This window comes from Peromyscus maniculatus, chromosome 7 (assembly GCF_049852395.1).
Source record: "Peromyscus maniculatus bairdii isolate BWxNUB_F1_BW_parent chromosome 7, HU_Pman_BW_mat_3.1, whole genome shotgun sequence".
Lineage (NCBI taxonomy): Eukaryota > Metazoa > Chordata > Mammalia > Rodentia > Cricetidae > Peromyscus > Peromyscus maniculatus.
The window spans coordinates 86,829,005-86,853,571 of record NC_134858.1 but is presented as its reverse complement, the minus strand read 5'-3'; the positions used below and the strand labels follow the sequence as shown (position 1 = coordinate 86,853,571).

Below are 24,567 nucleotides of genomic sequence, written 5' to 3'. Positions count from 1 at the left end.
CTTGCATCCATCTACCATTTCTCAGGGACCATTATGTTCCTTCTCAGGTCTTTGATGGGATTGAAGACTAGCAGTTATAGTTACAACTTAGTATATATAATATCTTAGATAGAACATATTAAGTATTAGGTTCAGGTTCTTTAGGATAGGACACCTTTGAATGATCTTTATAACATGCTGTTTACCTATGCTCTATACTTCTCTGGATTTTAGTATGTGTTTCTTGCTTGATATTGTTTGCATTGGTTGTAGTTCCATCTTATCTAGGTCATTATCTCTCATTATTTCCGGACAATATTTGATAACCATTCCTTTGTATATAGTCTTGTATTAGTTTAGAACCTTCTTATTTAGACAAAAAGGGGGAGATGTAGTGGGTAGCCATTCCAGCTTGGTTCTGGAAGTTCCAACCCCCATTGAGACTCTGGCAACTGTCACGCCTACGAGGCGGGGCGAGGGGAGGCGCTTGGGGACCCGAGAGCTGGATGGGCCAGCGCTCGCTTTGGGCGCTCTCTCGGTGCCGGAACGCTGACCGGTGCAGATTGACTGTGCAGAGCTCCGGAGAACACTGCTGGACTGCATTACACCTTCCCCAGACCCTGCGACCTACCCATTACTTAATTTGTGAGTTACGTCATTTAATAAATATCCTTTTAACTACGTGGAGTGGCCAAAATAATTTCTCCAATAGTGCATAATGACTTTTTCAGCCAAGCCTTCTGACCTAACTGCAGTTGAATCCCAGAACTCACATGGTGAAAGGAGAAAAGCAGACCTCTGAAAAGCCCCTCTAAATTCCACCTACACACAGAGACACATCCATGGTTTCCTCTAACCAGAATAAGTGCAGTGCATATTTGAAAGATTTATTTAGTTTGATGCCATGAAAGATTCTTTCACATTGATTTAGATTTCCATTGTCTAGAAAACCAAAAGCTCTGTTCCTCATTTCTCTTCAGTTCTTCTCTTTGCCATAATTTGTTTGCCAGCAATAGAATCCACAGTTCTGGGAATGAGCAAAAAGCAAACCATGCTTAACACTTTGGCTGGCTCTTAAGATTCCATTCCTCATACTGGATTGCCTTGACCAGCCTTGATACAAGGAGAAGTGCTTAGTCCCGTGGCAATTTGGTGTGCCATGCTTTGTTGATATCCATAGGAGGCCTGTCCATTTCTGAACAGAGACAGACGAGGAGTGGATTGGAAAAAAATTAGGTCAAGTCACATATGCTAGCTACATGGACTTCTATACACATCAAGCAAGGATCCCTGGAATAAATAAAAGCAATATCATATGTTGACAAGTTACTTTCTGTCCTTTTAGTGGTACATAAAAATGCTGACATTGCATCTTCCTCAAGACAACAGAGAGCACCACCAGTGATGATGGTGGAGGTAAGACTTCCTTTCCTTTCTCTAATATAAAAAGTTGCTTTGTCTCCTTACCTTGTGGATATGAAATTTGATTAACAAAAGCTAGGTGCATCGTGGGTTAGCTCAGGGAGAAAAGGAAATGGAATTGTACCAGCTTGCTCCTGATTGAACTAAACAAATGTTTGCAGTGTCATTTATCACAGTTTGTGTGAGAGGATGGTTTCTCCTGAAGAAAAGGTTTCCTCTTTAGATGTGTGTATAGTTTTCACTCAGAAGTTGACAGCAACTTCTGGTTCCTAAAATCTTGATGCAGTTTGATTATGTTCCACGGAAACAATTGTAGAAAAAGTGTCTCATTTTCAGTGTGGGGATGTTGAATGGTAAGACAGCATGAGGATTAGTGTAAATAATTGAGGCCCAGCTGTAGGAGGAATTTTCTCACAGTCAGGTTATAAAGATGTGGTGTGGCTTGGGGAACATTCAGTAGAGACCAAACAAATAGTGTTTCTTAATCTGGCCTTTGAACCAGCAAAAGTGGGAACTGTCACAAACTATAGAGTCCCAGTTCTTTTGTGACATTGTCACATAATACACTAGTACATAGGACTCTTGCTTATTTTGATTGGCATCATACCATGTTGACATGTGTTCCAAAGACCCATGTAAACAGAATTCAGCATGACCTGTGCCTCAAACTGTTTTCTTTCCTTTAAATTTCAGGTGGAGTCTAGAAAACGCAGTATGTATTATGAAATCCCTTTGTTAGGACATATTTTAGAAATATATTATATAATTACTGGATATCCCTATGTCTAATGCACCACTGTGATCTAAGCCACCTATAGGGAAGAGCTTGGATTTTGTTTTTTTTTTTAAAAGTAGTACTCAAAGTTAAAAAAACAAAACAAAACAAAACTGGAATTAGCTACCATCACTGGATTCAGATATCATCTCTTTAGATTGTTTGGGATGTTCTGTACCAGGCTATGTCTAAATCTGTTTTTCCCAAAGATAGATATCCTAATTTCCCAGTCAAATCTCTCGTGACAAACTAATGAATTAACAAATTAGGATACACACTTTACCTACAGTATATGTGTTCAAAGCCCATTACATGTAGTACATTTATTTGTTTGTGTGCTACTCTACTGAAGAATAAACCAGGGCACAGAGGTAAGTGATGAGGCTCTCCATACAAATCAAGGGACAATTTGTAGCCCAAGGACTTGATAATGCCTAAGTTCCAGCTTCCTAGCATTTGCCTTCAGGAGGTCAAAACTGCAGAGATCAAGACCCTGTAGTGTAGTGACTACCACAGAGGGCAAAACCCTGGGGCATTGCTTTTCATCTACCTACAGACATTCACAATCATGAAAGGTTAGAAAGCCCATGTGCTTCTAGTCAGATCAGTGATTCTGAGAATGGGAGACAGACACTGCATGGGGAGATGCGGCAGGCATTTTTCACTTAGGCTATTGTTATATATAGCTCTTTCCATTATTCTCTATTGTTACATTGTCATAAATTTAGACTTTACCTACACAGTCCATGTATTGCTTAATGGATTGTAAACTGTATTCAGTGAACCTCCTGAAGCTCCATTCTCACTCTGATGACTGTACCTGGAAACAAGCAACCAGATCAAATGGACAAACACACAACAGTTGTTAGTTTCCTCTGTTTTTCTGTCATGAGGCTGACTTGACTCCCTGTTATAATGCATTCCCAGTTCCTGCATTCTTAAGGGAAATTTGTCGGAAGCAATCTTTCGCCCCTCGGGATGTGGAAGGACCTCCCGTCCCTGAAGGACCTTCTGCGGAAACAACACCAATGCAAGTAGAAGGTACTGTGGGAATTCCATAATTCTGTCCAATTGTATATACTGGTTGCTAATTATTTTGCTTCATATCTAAGTCTATAGAGAAGCTTAAGACTATTTTTCCTATGTAGGATAATACTAATATATCTAGGTCTTCAATGTAAACACAACTACAGAATTTAAAATACATCTAAGACTCAGTGTGCTGGGCTCTTCTGACTCCCCATGGGAGACCTTGATTTGTGGGATGTGGGCATGTGGGGTGGCTTGGGAGAGAGGGCTAGGGGGGTGGGAGGAGGGAGGAGGGAGGAGGGGGATCTGCGGGTGGTATGTGAAGTAAGTAGAAAATTTCTTAATAAAGAAAAATGAAAAAAAAAAACGAAAAAATACACCTAATGTCAGCTTGGGCTCTCATTCAATAGTATGAACCAGTGGAAAGCTGAGGCTCATCTTGTATTGGGTCAGGGTGGCTTTACCTGGTATAGACAGGAATGGGTGAACCATCCTCTTTAATACTTTCTCTGTGGGTGATGCAGACGGAGTAGAGCTAATGTTCTTCAAAGGGACTTTAGGTCTAATGTTTCATGACTGAGGGTAAAATTCAAATTAGATAAGAATGTTCCTGGATTGATCCAATGAGCAAGTGTCCTAGGAGTAGTCATGTTACACACTGTGCTTGGAGGGTCAGGAAGTGGAAAAGATATCAGTAGGGACAAGGAAAATTGGAGGGGAATGTCCTTTTCCTCTTTCAGTGGAGTGTCTAGGGAAAGTGTGTTTTGCCATTTGGACAGTATTTCCCTGGACATTACTCTTTTTTTCAAGGCTTGCTTTTTAAAATTTAATATGTCTTGGATATTTTCCTTTTTTTCTTGAAAACTTACACAATATATTCTGATCTTGGTTTCCTCTTCTCATCTCTTCCCAGATTCTCCCCACCTCACAACCCATTCAATGTCTTTATCTCTCACTTTAGAAAAGAAACAAGTTAAAAATAGAAAACCAACATATAATCAGTGAAAAAGCACAACAAACAAACACACACACACACACATACACACACTCAAAAAGCAACATAAAACACAAAATCAGAAACCATAATATATTTGCAAAAGACAAGTAAGATTTTAAAAATGTCCAAACAAAGCAATATGAGACCCAAAATGTCTACAAAAACACCATCGCATTTGTTTGGTGTTGGCTTGCATTGGACCTACCTTTAAGTGTGGTTAATATACCTAATGTGACTCTATTGGAGAAAACTGATTTTTCCCTTGCAAGAGTTTGCAAATGAAGATAGCTTCTTGGTTAGGAATGGGAGCTCCTGTTCACTTTGTCCTCTCAACACTGGGGCCCTGTCTGGCTAGAACATGTGCGTGCTGCCACAGTCTTTGTGAGTTCATATGTCCATCAGTCCTGTTGTGTCTGGAAGACAGTATCTCCTTGATGTCATCCAACACTGGCTCCTTTCTACCTCCTCTTCCACATACCTCCCTAAAACCTGGGGTGAGGGGGTGTTAATGAAGACATTTAGAAATGAGTATCAGAATATCTTTTCAGCCTGTGACACTACCAGATTCCTAAGCTTTTGCTTGTGGTTACTAGCTCTTCATTTTAATTGTGTCTGTCTGAATTTTTTCTCAGGTGTGAGTAAAACAAACTAAAGAATAATTAGTTTCTTTAGTCCATGGAGTCTAAGGTTACAGCCGATAATTGCAGGGCAGCCACATACAGAGGCAGGAGCTTATGGTAAAGAAACAACACTTGTTGAAAACCTAGATGAATGAATGCTTGGGCTCAGCTCACTTCCTTCTTTTTTTGTAGAACTTTCTGGATTAGTCAAGGTTCTCTAAGTAGCATAATGAATAGATGAATCTCTATATATAGAGAGGTACAATCTAGCAGCATATGTCCTGTCCTTCTGGTTCTTATAGTCTTTCCACTCCTCTACCAAAATGTTCCTTAAGTCTTAGGTGAAGGGGTATCTTATGCATCTACAATTTGGGATCCCACAATATGTCTTCTGACCTCCACATGCAAACTGAGCCATACCAGTGGTCCCTCCAAAGAGAATACATGTGAAGATACGTATTTAATCTTCAATCAGATAGATTTTTTTTTATGTTGCTTTAGGCTTCCACTGTCTGGAAATACAACAATTCTGTTACTCATATATCTCCAGGTCTCTCTCTGTTTTAATTTTCCTTCAAGGGAAGACAGTTCAGCAGCTACCCAACCATCCTGTTCGTTAGGTCTACTTGTACTGAGTCCGTGCACTTTTAGCCACATCAAGTAAGAATGCTGCCTAAGTAGTAAGCAGTACCATGAGCTAACAGTTACTTTCTGTCTCCTTAGCATTACCTGAAAAGACACCAGTGAAGGTAGAGAAGGTAAGGGAGCCTTTCTTTTCTCTAAGATAGAAAGGTTACTTTAGTGATCTTATGTTTGAGTGGATATCCCATTGAACAACAAAACTAAGTAGGGCATCATGGGTATAAGAGAGTTAGTTTAGGAAGAGGACAAAGGAATTGTACCATCCTGATCCAGACTGAATCAAATATTCCAGCATCAAGTATCACAGTCTGTGTGAGGGGGCCTTTTCTTCTGGAGAAAAAGGGCTCCCCTTTAGAAAAATGAGTGTAATATTGATTTAGAAGTTAATAGGCATGCCATCTATTAAGATGTGTATTTTTCCTTAAGACTCCTCTCCCATTTGTTTCTCCAACCTGTCATCTAGATGGAGTTTGGGTTGTTCCCCAAAAATCTATATGGTGGGAAGCTTCATGCAGGGTATGATACATTTAAAACATGTGCACTCAGGCAAATAATTGGAGGACCCCCCCAATAGAAGAAAATAATCTCCCAAAGCAGGTAGTTAAGTTGGTCTGCCATGTTGTGATGTAGCATAGGGAGCCCTCAGTGAAGGCCACACAGAAGAGGTGCTCGGCCCTCACTTTGAATCAGCATAGATGTGTGATGTATTAGTTTTTGTCACAAATATGTAGCCCTGGTTTTCTGTGACATCATCATATAATGTATCAATACAGTCTTTTTTATGTCTTTTTTCTATCCTACTTTACACTACGCTGTGTCATAGTGTGAACTAAAGAGCTATGCAAATAGACTCTATATGACCTGAACCTCAAAGTGTTTTTTTTTCCTTTCAATTACAGGTGAAGAATAGAAAATTCAATTGCAGTATGTATTATGGCATCACTCAAGACACATTTTAGAATTATTTAAATGCTGGCTGTCTTTTCTCTGGTACACCAATGTGATATGAGACTCCAACTGGGAGTGTAAGGGGGCAGGAAAAGGCAATGCCCTGAGTAACCAGCCCTACCCATGTGTCTACAGTCAATGCATTCAGTTATTTTGGAATTTTGTGGACCAGGCAGGGTCTAAATAGATTTTTTCCCAATACAGTTATCCCTATGACACTGTCCACTTTCCAGTGACAAAATTGTCAATTCAAATAGCAAGATACACATTTTACCTACAAAAAGTTCAAACCTTGCCATACAGATGTGTGGTAGACTTGTTTCTTTGTGCAGCTCTCTGGAAAATCATAGCCCAAGGTGAGGAGATAGGTCATTCGTCTTTTCAGTGATAGAACTCAGGAAGCACTTTTTACTTGTCAAGGGCTCAGGAATCCCTATGTAATAGGTTCAGCTTCTCAGCATCTGTCTGTAATAACCCAGCCCTAGGGAGATTCCAGACAATTATGAGCAGCACAGTGGGCAGAAGGCCAGGGCAGTGCTCTTTACCTGCCTGCAGACACTCATAAGTATGATAGATGGAAAGTCCATATGTTTGGTCAGATCAGAGAGTGTGACTGTAGGAGACACTACACTTAAAAATAGGTTGGATGTGTGTGATAACTGGATTTATAGTAGAGATGACTCATTCCAGTAAGAACTGGTGCAAATGCTTAACAGATTAGACATTAACAACATTAACATGAGCCTAAAGAGTCACACAATTTATGGGCAATGTCCACTAAGACCTCCAGTCATCATTCTTGAGCTGCACTGGATCCTTCTTTTGGCTATATATACATCTTTAAAGGTGAGCTTGAGTTGTGTTCCAATATTACTTCTATCACTGGTGGTCATTCTCCATGCTGCCTGCTATGTCTGAGCACTCAGTGGAATGATATAAGCAGCAATGAGTTACACAGGCAGAGTATGGCTGGGTATCATCATGTTGAAGATGCTGGCTGTGTAACCTCACAGTCAGTACAGTAACCTCACAGTCAGGATTTGACAGAGAGGGTCAATGGGAAAGAATGTAAAGACCAGTTGGTTTAGTGTGTTCCTAGCGTTTGCAAAGCCCTGGATTTGATCCCAATGACTGTATAATATGTGCCCATGGTGGAACACATCTGTAAACCCAATTCTTTGGAGCTGGAGTGAGAAGAATCATAAATTCAAACTTATTCTTTTATACATAGGGATTTTCAGTCTAATCTTCCATTATAGGTATTTCTGGTAGTTTAAAAATGTTTAGGGAGTCAGTGTGACTCAATTGTCCCTATAGAGCCTGTGAATGGAAGAGTATGTAGAAACTGGACTTTGATGAGTCAGAGTAGAGCAGTTATGGTGCACATCTGGTGCTAATATAGATTCTACCCTTCTAGCTACACTTTATCTGGGTTATCCATATAGTGACTGAAGATATTTGTCATCTAGAAAGCCATGTGGATACATATTACCCAAATGCCAGACTGCTTTTCTTGCTTGGTCATGTTGAAGATGTCAAGATTGGGCCAATTGAAGGGAAGTTTCATTTTTGTCAAACTGCCATGCAATAACATGGTTTAGAATGAACTGGACTCCGAGTCTAAGGTATATACTTGAATCTATAATCTCTCAGTGTGGTTCCCTGGGAATCAAAATTAGTCACTGAGAGGGACATGACAGGTTGAAAATGCAGAAGGGTCACATATTTGTACTAAGCCAGTGCCCTGTACTCTAATTTTGAGTCAAAGATTAGAAGGTAAAGGGTATCTCTCTTAGGCTGCTTGTGTCAGGTGTTTAGTCACAGTGACAGGAATATAACTACTGTGGTACCTAAAGGTGAAAAGTAGGGAATGCACACAGTTCTTTACTTCTCAACTCATCTAAGGCAATAGCATATGTTCTCTGTGAGCTATAAGTACCTTGTGTAAATAAAGAATGAACAACAACAGCCACGCTCCCTATGCTTGACCAATGGATCACTCTGAATTCAGTCACTAGCATCTAGCTGAATTCCTCTGGTATTTAACAAACATCATTGTAGTATTTCTTCTGTGCCTTTCCTTATGATTTACCATTTGTAGTTCTCTTTTAGACTAGAAAGTATCATGAGAAATCCTTCTGAAACTTCTAGTGTTTGGAGAAAAGCATGAAAGAAAGAGGAATTGTGTGAACAACAGTAGTATTCATGTGATTCTCAGAAGGAAGGGCTCCCATCTGACATCAAACCCATATAACACATTCAGTCTTGCTGCTTTTTATGTATTGCACCAGCCATGTAAATGCAGACATTATCTATTGTGTCTGTATTGCTTAATAACAAAATGTGGTGATCTTCCTAAAGCAACACTCTGACTCTGATGACTACCTGGAGACAGGGAATTAGATCAAATTTACAAACACAGCCATGATTAGTTTTCTGTTTTTCTGCCATAAACTAATATAACTCTCCCTGTTGTGATTACATTCCCAGTCTTTTCAATATTTAGAAGATTTTATAAGAAGAAAACTGTCACCTCTCAAGATGTAGATGAACCTCCAGCTGCTCCAGCTGCTTCAGCTGCTTCAGCTGTCACTAGTACTTCTAAAGAAATGCCACAAACACAAATGGAAGGTAGTGTACATATTGATATATTGAGGCTTTGTTTCTGTTCTATGTATTAGTCAATTATCCTTTGTACTATCTGTAAAACTGAAAAGACTTATCAGAACTTTTAATATGTGAAAAATGTTAATGTATATATCTCATCAGTAGAAATACAACCATAGTGGTTTTTTTTTTTTGGTTTTTGTTTTTGTTTTTTGGTTTTTTGAGACAGGGTTTCTCTGTAGCTTTGTGCGTTTCCTGGAACCCACTCGGTAGCCCAGGTTGGGCTTGAACTCACAGAGATCTGCCTGGTTCTGCCTCCTGAGTGCTGGGATTAAAGGCCTGGGCCACCACCACCAGGACAACTATAGAAATTAAAGGTATATTTAAAAGTCACTTTGGCTCTTGCTGAATAACATTAACTAGAGGAAAGCTGGGGCACATGTGTAAGTTGATGTTGTTTCACCTGATGTGGGCAGGAACGGGTGAGCCTCCCTATCTGCTACTTATTCCCACATGTGGGTAACAGAAATGGATTCGATTTGAAGGGTCCAAAAATACAGGTGAAATATGATTTATATAGCAGCCTTCTTGATCAGGTTCAATGGGGAAGGATCCCAGCAGTGGCAGTGTCACATCCTGTGCTTGGGAATGCGAGAGAGCAGGAAAGAGATCTGTAAGTACAAGAAAAATGGAAGGTTCCTTTGCTTTTCCTCTTTCAGAAGCATAAGGATACACATCAGCTCTCCATGGAAATGCTGCCTAAATTAATTTTTCTATTCTCTTTAACAAAATACTTTGAGAAAAATAAACTAGAGCTGAAAGGTTTATTTTGCAATTAGCTTGAGAATTCATTTCATGATTGCAGAACATCTATATAGAGAGAAGCCTGAAGTAACCAGAACCAGAAAGCAGTGAGAAATCAATGGTATTACACAACTCACTTTCTTCTATTTTTACTGTCTAAGATCCCAGTCAAGGAAATAATGTCTCCCCACAGTTGGTGAATCATCCCACCTCTGCTTTCCCAGTTACTATAATGTTCCACAGGTGTGCTCTGAGGTTCTGGATCTCATCAAATTGATAATTGAGATGAATCATCACAGTAGCCATGAAGTACTTTGTTAATGGTTGTGTGTTAACCTATGGTAGAGCCCATCTCTCTGCTTAGGACAATTCTCTCATGTGTGCTCATACATATGAACTTGGATATGAAAGTCTCATAGTGTTGGCTCAATGCTGCAGGAGAACCAGATTTTCTTCCTCTAGTCCCTTAGAGCTTGAATTACCATCTTCATGGTCTGCTCTTTAATGTTTAGACCTGTTTTAAAGGACATCCAGAGAATGGCATGGCTAAACTGACAGAAAGGCTTTTTAGTCTGGCTTCCATCCTTGGAAGTAAGTGTCAAACATATGAGTTTCGCTCACTTGAATTCTCTTCTCCCCCTGGACTGTTTGATGTGCAAGATGACTGAGGTAATGGAGATCTGAGAGATGGCATCTGTCCTGCAACAACTGACTTAGTGGATGAGGAAGAAGCTTGACTTTGGCCTAGCTTTGACGCCTTTTAATGCATTCTGGGTTCAATCTACAAGGTCAGAGGGCTTGGGAGTTCCCATAAACTTCTACCTGTATACTAGGGCTTAGAAATAGGATCTCAGCCCTTCTGTGACCTATCTGGACCTTGTCTGTATCTGTCCTATGTGCTTTAGTATACTTGTATATTTTATCGTGGGGTTAGAAGTCCATTTCCTCCAAGTGTCTTCAGTAGGTGCAAGGCCTTAGCTCATCACAAGAATGTCTGCCCCTGCATTCTCACTGTCCTGCTAGCTTTGGACCACTTTTTACAGGCCATGTATTATAAGTTGAATGTACTTACTGTACCAAAAAATGTAGGAAGTGTGTAAATAATCTCCACGATACTCATTTTATTGTGATTTCATTTTCTGGAATGTTTGCCCCAGAATATGCTTATCACCACAGGAAACCAGCAGAAAAACATGGTCGGCCAATGCTTTTAGCAGATGACTTAGAAAAGGGCTTTTCTACTCCAAAGATAAAAATTACATAGCTCTATTAGTCCACTTTAAAAATCATATCTACTCCAGAGAAAAGTTGTGCTGCTCCAACACAATAGCATTAAAGGTTTTCCTTTCCCCAGTATGTGACTGTCCCTTTGTAGTTCATGTACTGAACTAGGGAATGGAGCATGGTGCCACTAGAAGTTAAAATGTTGCATGATTCATTGAATTACCTCCTAGATTTCTATGAGCTGTGCTTCATTTCTGGCATTCTGAGGTGCCCAGATGTGCTGCTGAGGTCTTTATCATGGTCTTTATTTTCTCATGTTCACTGATGTCACTCCATAAACCATATTCTTTTGGGTATCCTGGAGAGTGTGTACTAGATGGCATTTAGCATAAATTAAAACTCACATTATTTCTTGATTTATTAGACTGTCGGGTTTTCAAGTGATTGATAGGAGAAATGGGAAGCTTGTACCATTGGAAAACTATCTTATTGTCTTCTGTTGCCGTCAGCACACTGCAAGTGTTCCATTTATTCCCTGCTTCTCATTGACTGGGTGCTTTCAATGAGGATGCTCTAGCAGCCATTTGGTCTAGCCTTCAGAGCATAGCCATACATATAATTCTGTTGTGTAAGCTAAGCTGTGTTCTCTCAGGAAGACATGGGCCACAGCACCAGTGATTAACAGTCACTCTGTCTTCCTAGGTTCTACAAATGTCCCTGATATTAAACAGATTTTTTGTCGAGAGGAAGAGTTCGACCATCATGATGAGGTAAAGTGACCTTTCTGTGATTAACATAGAAATGTTGCTGTCTGAATTTCCTGTTTCATTGAGTTTTGCTATTAAAATATGATCGTGTGATTTATATATACTGGGCTGTGTTTTCTTTAGTAGTAGAACTGTCCCTTGCCAATGGACATCTTAAGAGAAAGAGCATTTGTGAATGGCACAGACAAGGTACACAACAGATGCCCTACCTGTTCCTCTGGAAAAAATTCTTCTTCCTTGGATTAATTATTTTGTGATTGGGAACTGAAGGAGGGTTAGAGATACATCATTCAAGAAAAAAAATTATAGGTTTGTCACAGATATATCTTATCTTTGTTTTACCAGCTATTAATGTTGGCAGTGACTGCCATGCATTTTCAATACTGACAAAGAAAAATAAAGGCATGTGCCTACATGTCTCATGATGCCACCCTCAAAATGTCTTTGTTTCTGTAATTTCAGGGAGCCTGGGAAGAATACCAAAGTTGTAAGTATTGTTTAACTCCTTGATGAGGAAAAATGTAAATGCTAAGATAGGTAGGGTGTCCCTTACTGTATTCTCTTTGAAAGGCCACCCAACTTGCTCTTTCTGGAAGGAGCAAAACAGTCAACATGATTTTTTAAAGATGTTCTAGATACCCTTTTACAGTCAAGTTTCTGCATAGATTTTCATGAGGCTGCGTGCACAAAGAGTGTTAGGGTTTCATGTGCTTCAATGTCTTGTGATTCTGAGTGTATGTGATTGTGCACAGGGTGATGGTTTATAGAGGACATAGTTCACACTCCCACACACACTTTGAATGAACTTTATACTTTATTAGCTTTGCTGGTTTCATGACATTTGTACCTGGGAATTGTTATAACCCCTGCTTCAGAACAAAAATGAAGATTCCCTGACTCAAAGTCAAAAGCAGAAAGTTAAAACATAAATCTATCTAGGTAATCCATTGCTCTTGCTTCTTCCATGGTTGAGCCTTAAATTCATTTAAGAAAATTTGAGAGCATTGTCAGCAGGGATGGGAGTTTACCATGTGGTCCAGAGATGCTGCCCTTTCATGGCAAACTGCCTCCATGTCCTGTTAACTGCACATTAAACTAGGCCACATCCACAGATGCTTGAAGTCACTCGTGAAAGTCCAAACACTCCCTGCTGTATCTGGTCATTTCCCAGAGTCCTTTAGAGTTAAAAACAGTCATGAAGGACAAGGTGCCTTACTTCTGTAGATTCTGGACTCATATCTTAGAAGCTGACCCAAAACATAAAAAAATGATGAAAATATTATAGTACACTTTCTAATAGCACTGTGAGCAATAAGATTTTCCAACCTAGTTTGTCAGTAACCATAGAAAGATTCAGTTGAGCAGTCTGTGCAGTGCTGTGGGATGGTCTGTATGTCAAATTGCTCTGTTTGGTCAATAAATAAAACACTGATTGGCCAGTGGCCAGGCAGGAAGTAGGTGGGACAAGGAGAGAGGAGAATTCTGGGAAGCAGAAGGCTGAGGAGAGAGACACTGCCAGCTGCCGCCATGACCAGCAGCATGTGAAGATGCCGGTAAGCCACCAGCCACATGGCAAGGTATAGATTTATGGAAATGGATTAATTTAAGCTATAAGAACAGTTAGCAAGGAGCCTGCCACGGCCATACAGTTTGTAAGCAATATAAGTCTCTATGTTTACTTGGTTGGGTCTGAGCGGCTGTGGGACTGGCGGGTGATAGTGATTTGTCCTGACTGTGGGCAAAGCAGGAAAACTCTAGCTATAGTGCAGTTCTGAGAAACATCTGTTGGTGACACATAACAAGTGTTAACAATTACACATATTGTGCTTTGAAACTTTTTTATTTTTTGAAATTATGTCATTTTCCCCTTTTCTCCCTCTAACCATCCCCATGCCCGGTCCCCTTTCTTCCTCAAATTCACGCCCTCTCGCCTCCTTTCCTCCAACTGTAGAATTTAGTTGTGTGTGTATGTGTGTGTGTGTGTGTGTGTGTGTGTGTGTGTGTGTGTGTATGTGTGTGCATGTATGTATTCATAAATATATATCTATATATCTATACCTATAGATATAGATATACAATCTGCTCTTTACATATAATTTTTTTTTCATTTTTTTTTTCGAGACAGGGTTTCTCTGTATAGCTTTGGCACCTTTCCTGGAACCCAGTCTGTAGCCCAGGCTGGCCTTGAACTCACAGAGATCTGCCCACCTCTGCCTCCCGAGTGCTGGGATTAAAGGCATGCTCCACCATTGACCAGCTTCTTTGCATATAATGTTATCTGTACTATGAGATTTCAGAGCTGACCATCTCTTCTTGAAAATCCAATTGGGCTGTTCCCTGGGGAAGAGGATTTTCTCCCACTCTCCACAGTTTTTGGTTGCAGGAATAGTGTTCTAGATGGATGGTTCAGGCAGGGCACCCCACAGTTACTTGTTCTCTGCATTTTTATTGGTTGTGGTTTTCTGTTATGATCTCATTCTCTTACAAAGAGAAATTGTTTTGTTGGATGGTAAAAGCAACACTGACCTGTGAGTGTTAGGATAAATATTTAGAAAACAGTTAGGAATTATGCTGCTTTAATATATATATATATATATATATATATATATATATATATATATATATATATGTATATATATATATATATAATTATATATAATTATTTTGAGACAGAGAAACATTTATCCCAGGCTAGCCTCTATCTCACTATAAAGTTGAAGCTGACCTTGAACCCTGATCCCCCTTCCCCTGCCACTTGAATGCTGTGATTACAAGTTTATACCACAAAGTGTGAATCAGCTGGATTTATTTTATATTGTTTAAAGTGGCTTTAATTGAGGAACCAGGATCCTAGGTCTTATTTTGTTCTGCTTTTTTTTTCTTTTCTGGAACATCCTTCTACACTTGAGGATGGCCCAACATCAGCCCAATCTATCTCTATGCACATGTGTGCACATTGAGAATATTTCCTGAGTGTTTTATAATCATTAGTTGCCAACATCCTCACAGTTACTCTGTTTTCTCCTAGATTTCCCAGGTGGTATACATGTTCCAGAATCCAAGCATACAGTAAGAGCACCTTTGTGTGTCTACTACAAAAATATTTGGGTTCCTTGTGTGTTACTCTTTGAAAGACAGTTTCCTTTGTGGAGTTCAGGTGGTTTTCCTGCCACTGGGTCTCCAGCTCTCTGGTGTCATTGACATCACCACATCTATTAAAATTGAATCATAGAAGCAGTTCCCTCAGAAATTACTTTCCCTGTTCTATTAAAGATTTTCTTGCAGTGTTAATGGACTTGGGAAGTACAGTGCAGGAAAGGCTCTTTCCGTCTCTACTGGTGTCATATGCACCAGTAGAGCTATATTCCCATTTTCCCTAAGTCATGAAGAGAAAACCAGACCATTGTGAAATATATAGTATAGCCCAGTCTTAACAATGCTTTCTGTTTTATAAATGTAGGTGGCTTCCAACATGCTAGGAAGTTGTAAGTATCTGAAATCCCTCTCTTGTTCAGAAAATCTCTTAGTGTTTCCTTCCTAAGAAGCCTGAATCAGGATTCTTGTAGGGAAGGAAGGTTGAAAGTAAAATAAGAGGAAATGATTCTGCCGTAGACGCTCCATGGAAAATTTCAAGAAGAATTGGGGTTAATTTTGTGAGCGCTCTTGTGGATTCACCTGGTACACTTTGTCCTGATGTTCTTGTAGATGTAGCCCAGGTGGGAGACACAGATGTTGAAGAACAGCAGAACATCGATAGTAAAGAGAGCTTTCCTGGTAAGTAACAGCCTGCCCTACTGGAATCAATAGGAGAGGATCCAGGAAACAGTCAGGTTGTACCTTCTGGTTGGCAGGCTTAAGCAGTGGGGAATGTATCAGTGAGGTGCAGATTTGCATGGAGATTTGCATACTACTTCTTCCAGGCATAATTGTAAAGAGGGATGGAAACAATGACACCAAACCCCACAGTCAGTTAAAGATGATTTGGGGGAGTTGGAGAGATGACTCTTTGATTAAGAGCACTGGATGCTCTACCAAAGGACCGGATTTGAGTCCGAGCACCCATATAGCTACTTACAACTATCTGTATCTCAGTTCCAGGGTGTCTGATGCCCTCTTCTGGTCTTGGCTGGCCTGCATGCAAGTGATATACAGGCATTCAAATGAAGGCAATACAGATGAAATAAACTTAAAAATAAAAATACTATCTTTATCAGAACATCCATCCTTCCTGCCTCTGTTACTTCCAAAGCTCCTAGCCTTCGGTTGTAATTAATAGCTTTCCTTGGAAATTGTGTGTATTCTGATGCCGTCTGGGGAAAAAGTGTACACCATGTGGTGCTCACCTTTGATTGGTGAGTTGTGACAGGAGGAACTGTCAATGGATCACAACTCTCTATAGTCAATGACATGAACCTGAGTACAAAGGTTTTGTAGTGTGGGCCCAATAATGCAGAAGAAGCTAAACCTCTTTTGGTTGGTCCTGCAGGACTTGTAACAGTACCTCAATGTTTCTGTTCAGTTTTTTCTAAAATCTTGAATACCAGCTTCTATTCATTTTTTTTTGTTTGTTTATTTATTATGTATACAGTGTTCTACCTGCATGTGCACCTGTGTGCCAGAAGAGTCCTCCAGATCTCATCATAGATGGTTGTGAGCCACCATGTGGTTGCTGGGAATTGAACTCAGAATCTCTGGAAGCCAGTGCTCTTGACCTCTGAGCTATCGCTCCAGCCCCCATTCAGTCTTTATATGAAGGGCACTCTATGGGTGGGTGGCAGAGTGAGTTGTCTGGCCTCATTGAAGCACCTTTCATAATCTAAGATGTCAAGGAACCAGTGGAAAGCTGAGGCTGATCTGGTGTGAACTGATATGGTTGTATCTTCTGTAGGCAGAATGAGCCACTCTGTTTGCTTTCTTCCAGATGCTTTTGAAGTACAGCTCTGGGAGTTGAGAAAGGTATCAAGTACTGTAGCTCCAGGTAGGTAACAACATTGCATTCTGTGTCTACTCTGTCATGTGGACAAGGTCTCTGTGGGGACAGGGAAAAAAGGAAGGCTGTATATGAGCTCATTTCCACCTCTGCTCCTCACACTAGACTGACATTTAGGGTGAATGAGTCAAAGAACACATTGACACCTATCTTGGAGCTTCTGACCTAGTACTTGAGCATGGATCTGGGACTCTCTGGTCAAGATAAGGCCTCATTTTCAGATATTCCTAGTTCATAATTGGTGCACAAGATCCCAGGATTTAAAGTGTATGGCCACTTGTATTTTATCTTTTGAGTCCTCTCTGGCTTATCCTCTTTATGTCTGAATGTCAATTTCCTGCCCTGTCTCATCAGATCACCTTGCCATGTCTGCATGTGTATTCTGTCCTCTGAGCTGTCTGGAACTTTTATGTGCTTCATACTTAGTATAGTTCTCACCTATCTTCACTGGTCTAGAGTTTGAATCAAAGGAGAGTATATTCCCCGAATGTCTTTTATGAACCCCCTGCAATAGGGTGAGGGTTTCTCTTCACTGCAAAGTATGCCTGCCTTCTCTGTATTTTACTTCTGATGCATTGATTCTGCCTTGTGTAAACTCAGGGACTCCTCTTTCTAATCAATATGTCCACATCCTTGAAGGAGCCTGTAGATGTAACCAACCGTCTTATTAAATAAGAAACACAGAACCAATGCAAAGAAGAAAGCCAAGAAGTCAGAGCTAAGAGCTAAAACCTTATCCTTCCTCCTGTGGTGGTCCTACCTCTCCGAACCAGAACCACTTCCTGTGTGTCTGTCTTTTTATAGTGTTTCTGTTCTGCCTTCTCATTAATTGTAAACCCAACCACATGACCACCTCATCATGGCTTGTCTGTATAGACCTCCAGGTTTTCTATGATTGGTATTGAGATTAAAGGCATGTGTATCCAATACTGGCTATATCCCTGAACACACAGAGACTTACCTAGCTCTGCCTACCAAGTGCTGGGATTACAAATGTACACCACCACTGCCCTGCTTTTCTATGACTTGCTAATAGCTCTGATCCCCAGGCAACTTTATTTATTAACATACAAATAACATTTGACTATAAATAAAATATCACTTCACTGCCCACAGTATTTGACCACTCTTCTGTCCCTTACCCAGAGCCTTCTCCACCCTCTTCCCTATTTCCTGAGTGGAATGGGAACTCTGCACTTTGTTCCTAGTTATCCATGAAAGTGTGTCCCTGCTGCCTTGTTCTTGATTGTGCATACTGGGTTGCATTGCCCATCTGATGGGACCTAACCATCCAACATGGGTCCCAGGATTCATTCCTGTTTTGTGCCTAAGTGTACCCAGTTTTCTTCCCCTTCCCTTGAAATGTGGCCTCACCTGAGTCCTTTATAAAGTTTATGGGACAGCCAAAAATCCCAATGGGAAGTGTATACAATGGGACATTTCTTAGGGACATGCCCAGCGAGACACAATTGGGTCTTAACAGGTTATCTAGTCACACCTCTCCTTATGGAAAAGAGGTGAAGGGTTGTTCTTGCCTAGCTGAGGAAAGCAGGGAGCTGAAGAGAATGGGAACAGGGATGCTAAGCACAACACAGTTAGCAAGCAAAGCTTTGTTTCTGATGTGAAAGGAGACCCAAGGGGAACATCCAAAAATTACAAACAACAAAACAACAGCCAATAGAAAATTCTCCCAAACAATGTTGATAGCATGGAAGGTGGCATGTGTGGGAGCAGTCACTCATCCAGGATGGTCAACTTGGTCCCTGCAAGAAATACCCAACAATGTCCCAGAGCTTTGTGCTATGACTCCTTCTCTGTTTTGAACCTATTCCTACTTTATTCCTAGTGCTGAATGTGCTGTATCTAGCCCCAACTAAATCTTCAGATGAAGATATTCTACCCATAAAGAAGAAGAAGAAAAGGAGGAAGCGCTACTACTGATAAAAAGTCTCCAATATTGCCCAGTAAGTACTGCATACCCAGAGGTGTCATGCAGTTAAAATCACTGGGGGCAGGAGAAACAGAGAAATGGATATACAGACAGACAGTTGAGCCTCCAGTTCACTTGGTAGCAGAGCTTCACTAAGATGAAAAATTGCTATATCAAAGCTTTGTATAGTTGTCAGGGGATGTTGGGTGTAGGGAGCTTGCTATAGGAGAGCCCATGTCAGGCTACTCCATTTCCTTCATGAGTCCAGAATCTTTGTGGATGCTGGACTCCTACCCTCCACTTAGTCTGTCTGTGACCTTCAGTGCAGGAATCTGGGGGCAGCACTGATGCAGAGGGCATGGAGGAGTTCTGCTTACTGCCTTGCTTCTCATGGCTTGTGCAGCTTAAGTTCCTAAAGAACACAGGATCACCAGCCTAGGGATGGCACCACCCACAATGGGCTAGGCTCTCTTCCATCAATCACAACTATGAGCTGGCTGTTTGGAACCTGGGGCTTATTCAGGGACACTTAGCTCAGCCTGGGAGGAGGGGACTGGACCTGCCTGAACTGAATCTACCAGGTTGAACTCAATCCCCAGGGGAGTCTTTGCTCTGGAGGAGATAGGAATGGGGGGTGGGCTAGGGGAAAGGCAGTGGTGGGGTGGGATGTGGGAGGGGGAGGACAAGGGAATCTATGGCTGATATGTAAAATTAAGTTAAATTATAAAATAAAATTAAAAAAAAGAAAAAGAAAATGTCCTACAAGCTTGCCAACAGCCTGTAGCCTTGTGTAGGCAAATTCTCAACTGAGACTCACTCCTTCCAGATGACTTTAGCTTGGGTCAGCTTGACATCAAACTAGGTAGGACTAGGGGAGTGAGGATGGAAGGTAAGTGCACAGGTCAGGTCATGCAGTACACTAAGAACCACATGTTGGGGTATGAGGTTACTTGTGTCAAAGAATATATGAATAGCATCAAGAGGAAATGGTGGAGAGTGGGGCTGAGAGATGAGAGTGGAGAAACCTGACCAAGCCTGAATCAGTAACACTTTTTACAGAGTTGAGGAAACTTGATGAAGAGAGAAAAGTAATTTTCCAAGGGCTCTTTCCACTTTGAGATAGCAAGGTCCCAAAGGTTTGTGGTACCATCAAGGTCAGAAACCACAACTCTGCCTTGACAGAGACTTCTTCAGGTATAAGTTACTGGAAGCATTGAGAGTGGAACTGAGATACACAGAAAATGAGGCCACAATTTGGAAAAGTGCATCCCAGGCCAAGGGACCTTGCACATAGCACAGTCCCTGGGAAGGAGATGTTCTCGGACTATGATAGGTTGGCAGCCTAGGAAGGGCTGTTCAGACACTTCAGAGTCTCATCTCTATTGAAATAACCCTTTATTTGTCCTCTGTTTATATGTGGTAATATATAGTGTACCCCAATAAAGCTTACCTGGGGGTCAGAGGACAGAGCCAGCCACTAAATTAGACAGTGTTCAGGCAGTGGTGGCACACACCTTTAATCCTATCACTCGGGAAGCAGGGATCTGTCTTGATCTCTATGAATTCAAGGCCACACTGGGCTGCATGAGAGAAACAGAACCAGGCAATGGTGATACATGCCTTTAATCCGAGAAAGTAATATGGCAGGACACAGAAAGGTATATAAGGCTTGAGGAAACATAAACTCGCTCTCTCGAGGCTGAGGACTTTATAGAGGTAAGCTAGTGGCTGGCTGTTCTGCTTCTTTGATCTTTCAACTTTTACCCCAATATCTGGGTCTGTTTTTTTTAAATTATAAAACCTTTTAAGGTTTGTGTTACATTTATAGGCCCAAGGTACTTGGTATGAATGCTGGCTTTCAGTAGCTGGAGGCAGATAAGTGTTAGCCAATGGCCAGAATGTCCCCCACCCCCAGAACCTAGTTGGAGAGCTTCTTCCAGGACATGGATCTAAGGACAGTGACTTTGTCACCTGTTAAGACCTGGTAAGATCCAGGTCTCTGTTTAATTCCTGAATCTCTTTTACAATCCTAGTCCCACCAAGGCAGTGCTTGCCAGGGCATTCTCTCTGTCATCTCAAACTTACTGGCAGAAAAGTCTATATGCTAGAGCTATGTGAGAGATAGAAACCTCAATTGAGAGAATGCTTCCATAAGGTCAAGCTCTAGGGCATTTTCTTAATTAGTGGTTGGTTGAGGAGAGCCCAGCCCATTGTGGGTGGTGCCATCCCTTGGCAGTTGGTCCTGGGTTCTGTAAGAAAGAAGGATGAGCAAGCCATGAGAAGCAGGCCAATAAGAAGCACCCCTCCATGGCCTCTGCATTAACTCCTGGCTCCAGGTTCCTGTCCTGTGTGAGTTCCTGCCCTCACTGCTTTTGATGATGAACTGTAGGAACTGGTGCAAAATAAACCCTTTCCTCTCCAAGTTGTTTTTGGTCATGTTGCTTCATTACTGCAATGGAAACCCTAACTATAAGACTAGTAATTTGCTTATAGCAACATGTACACAACTAAAAAGGCTTTATGTGTTCCCTCTTCCAAAATATTTGTGTTTTAACTAGAGAATATCACATCAGAGAAATACCTTACAAATAGTATTTGTTTTGTTTTGGTGTGTGTGTGTGTGTGTGTGTGTGTGTGTGTGTGTGTATGTATGTATGTGTGTATTGGGTTGTTTTTGTTGTTCGTTTTATATATGATCTCACTATGTAGCTCAGGCTTACCTGCAACTCAGCATAAGCTGGCCAAAAACTCTCAATCCTTCTAAGTCAGCTTCTCCAGTGTGGAGATTACAAGCATGTCCTTCCTGAGTTTAGGCTCCCAAAGCTAAGAATTCCAGCTTTGGAGAATGGTCACAACCCTTAAGATCAAACCAGGTTGAATGTAATTTAAACTCTGTCACAGTTGTGGGTTCCAATAAGCAGATTTAAGCTATGTGGTCTAGACCAACATGGACTACCTTTTATTTGCTTACTTGTCATTTGGCCTGCTGTTTCCTTCTAGTAATGCCTCTTGCTGGTTTATGTCCTTTCCTCATCAATACTCTTCCTGTAGGCAGGCTAGACTGGACACAGCAAAGTATAAAAAGTTGATAAAATATAATTTCCTCATAGGCATGTGGCCCATGCCTATAATCCCTGCAATCTGGGGGGTGAGGCAGAAGAAGTTCAAGGCCAATTTAGACTACTTGACAAATTCTTCCTCAATAAGCTTACAAAAAAGTGTGCAACTTTCAAAATATCCAAGAGAGCTTTTGTGTATATATAAAATTAATACATCGAAGATCTTGTCTGATGTATTTTTTTTACTCTTGACAACTTAACCAGTGATATTCCATGGACACACTGAATAACACCAGTGCTGGGATAGTCATAAACAATTTGACAGTTAAATATTAGGACAAGTTTTCTAAATTGAAAATGGCAAATACCCAACAAGATGTAAATTGTTGATGTTATGTGTTCTATGAGATATAAATTAGTTTAGGCATTCCTGGACAAAACTCTGATGGCTAAAGATTAATTCAGTGAGTCTGGGACTGTTAATTCAAACTAATCACTCTGGTTTGGACTATGATTATAAAACAGAAAGGCTGTGCCTTCTAGTTTTTGGCCACATTCCCATTTCAGGTGAGTTTTCTGTGATTGTGAATCATTACCGAAGGGCATGTCTTGGTGTAAGAAAGAGTTCAGTGGGTTGGGCCTGGTTATTTCCATAGGTTCAGCAAGGATGTCAATTAAACATACTTGCCTCCTTGAGTTTGATCTGCAAAATGAAAACTTAGCCAATAGTTCCCATCTTGTTTTCACAAGCAATTGTAAGCCACCTCAGGAGAGCAACTGACAAGAAATTTAAAACTACAACTGACTGTATTAGTAACTTTTCTTCTTGTTCCAACAAAAGCAACTAAGGTGGCTTTTTTCTCAGGTTCAGAGGACATATAATCAATCCATCATGGTCATGGGAGGATGCATCATCAGGTTATATTGCATGTGTAATTGGGAAGCACTGACTGATGAATACTTGTGCTCATTTGATTTCAGTTTTACCCCTTTTTGCTCAGTCTTCTACACCAGCCCATGGCATGGTGCTGCCTTCACTGACAGAAGGTCTTCAGTTCAATTGCACAGACATATCTCATAGTATGTCTCCTCATAGATTCTAAAACTCTCAACTAGAGAAGGAATGTTACTCATCTCACCAGCACTCACAGTTTTCCTTGTTTTGAAAGGGGTACATGGAATGAGGGAATGGACATGGAAATTTCCAATATCGAAACTGGGGAAGAACTTTAACTGTGAAATTATGTCACAGTACTTCCATCCTGAGACTACACAATGAATACCAAATACTTTCTCCCGTACATATGACCTGTAGATATGAATGGGTTTTTCTCTTCCTTGAGTTCTCAAATTTCATTCCAAGATGTTAACACCTTTGTTCATATGGATTAAAGCCAGACTGTATATCCTTGGATTCAAGGTTGTCTCCAAAAGCTTGTCACAGTCAATTAAATGAGAATCATTATCTAAGATTTTCTAATAGGTACTAAATCAGTTGTATCCAGATAAAATAGGAAGATAGACTCTCATGAATGTAAACCTGGTGGGAGTGATCATTTCAACATTTTTAGCTTTTTCATTAGGGAGGTGTCCTAACATTTTTTTAAATAAAAATTTAAGGTATAATTTGGATGGTAAGTAGAGGAAGTGATTGTGGTGAGGCTGAATCCTTCTTCTTACCTAGGCAGTTAACACGGAGTAGTTACTTCCTCTAAGTCCTAGATATGGACCTACTAATGTGTGCTTTTAATATTAATTAAGACAAGTTTTAGTTCTGCATGTGTAGAGATAGTGGAGTCCACAATGCCATTTGGAAGGCATTTTCTAGCCTTGCTCATGGCAATTACACAAACCAGAAAGCAGAAGACATTGTTATTTAAGGAGAAGAGGTATATTTCAGGTTATTTCCAGTATCTGCTCTTCAGGAGGTGTCCCCAGCAGGAAGTGTGTCTCTTTGTGCTGAACCTTCTCTCAGTTGAATGAATGAAGAGGGACTTCTGTCAAGGAGGTGGATTATATGGCTAAGAACTCAACAGTACAGTCCACCTTCTTGATTCTCAAAGAACACTGCCAATCTGGAGCTCTGACATCCACATGTCAGTTGAGGAAACTGAGTTATGGAAAATGAAATGCCTTATGCCCAAGTTCAAAGGCTGGTGATGAAGACACATGACTATAATAATCACAAGTGCACAAGCACACAGACACACAGAAACACATGGTGTGAGAAAATAAGCATTGGGGTCCACATGACAGATAAAAACGATGACCCATTACACTTTCTTGTGGGGAGATCTGCTGTACAGTTGGAAAATGGATAACATCTGCTTTCCCTACCCTGATCTTTACTTCCTCTCTTCCTTCCTAGGGTTGCCAGAATCAAGGAGAAGGAACAAGACCTCCAGGCTCTGTCACACCCCAGGACACATCCTGCTACCTGGCTGTTTATGGACACCAGTCAGTGGGACCAGCCTCTGAGCAGCTTCAGAAGCTGCCTGTATAGATCAATACAGCTCTCCTTAATCAGTCTCAGGTTCCTAAATGCCTTGCCTGTTGGAGCAGAATGCCAACTCCTTTTTTTTAACTAAGAAAAATTTTCCATTCATTTTATACACCAATCAAAGATCCACCTCTCCCCTCCTTCTTCCCCCCCAGCCTTCCCCTCATAACCAACCCCCTATTTCTCTCCACAAGAAGGCAAGGCCTCCCATGAGGAAACATCCAGTAGAAGCAAGTCCAAGCCCCTCCCCCCTGCCTAAGTCTGCTAGAGGTGT

At 40.8% G+C, this 24,567-nt stretch overlaps 1 protein-coding gene across 7 annotated transcripts in view; it reads left to right on the top strand.

The window, feature by feature from the left end:
- The window catches only part of LOC102911135 (uncharacterized), a 107,916-nt gene extending 83,595 nt beyond the window's left edge, over positions 1-24,321 (top strand). For 6 of the 7 annotated variants that reach the window (XM_042281405.2, XM_006991501.4, XM_042281407.2 and 3 more), the window contains 14 exons: positions 1,325-1,395; positions 2,095-2,113; positions 3,104-3,217; positions 5,546-5,580; positions 6,364-6,388; positions 8,903-9,043; positions 11,750-11,817; positions 12,277-12,301; positions 14,843-14,883; positions 15,275-15,299; positions 15,520-15,588; positions 16,736-16,792; positions 18,651-18,768; positions 24,162-24,321. In XM_042281405.2, the coding sequence (XP_042137339.1) occupies positions 1,325-1,395; positions 2,095-2,113; positions 3,104-3,217; positions 5,546-5,580; positions 6,364-6,388; positions 8,903-9,043; positions 11,750-11,817; positions 12,277-12,301; positions 14,843-14,883; positions 15,275-15,299; positions 15,520-15,588; positions 16,736-16,792; positions 18,651-18,745 (785 nt within the window). In that variant the 3' untranslated portion in view covers positions 18,746-18,768; positions 24,162-24,321. The remainder of the gene's footprint in view (positions 1-1,324; positions 1,396-2,094; positions 2,114-3,103; positions 3,218-5,545; positions 5,581-6,363; positions 6,389-8,902; positions 9,044-11,749; positions 11,818-12,276; positions 12,302-14,842; positions 14,884-15,274; positions 15,300-15,519; positions 15,589-16,735; positions 16,793-18,650; positions 18,769-24,161) is intronic. The other variant, XR_013052881.1, reaches the window with a different exon arrangement.
- Positions 24,322-24,567: the final 246 nt, after the last annotated feature.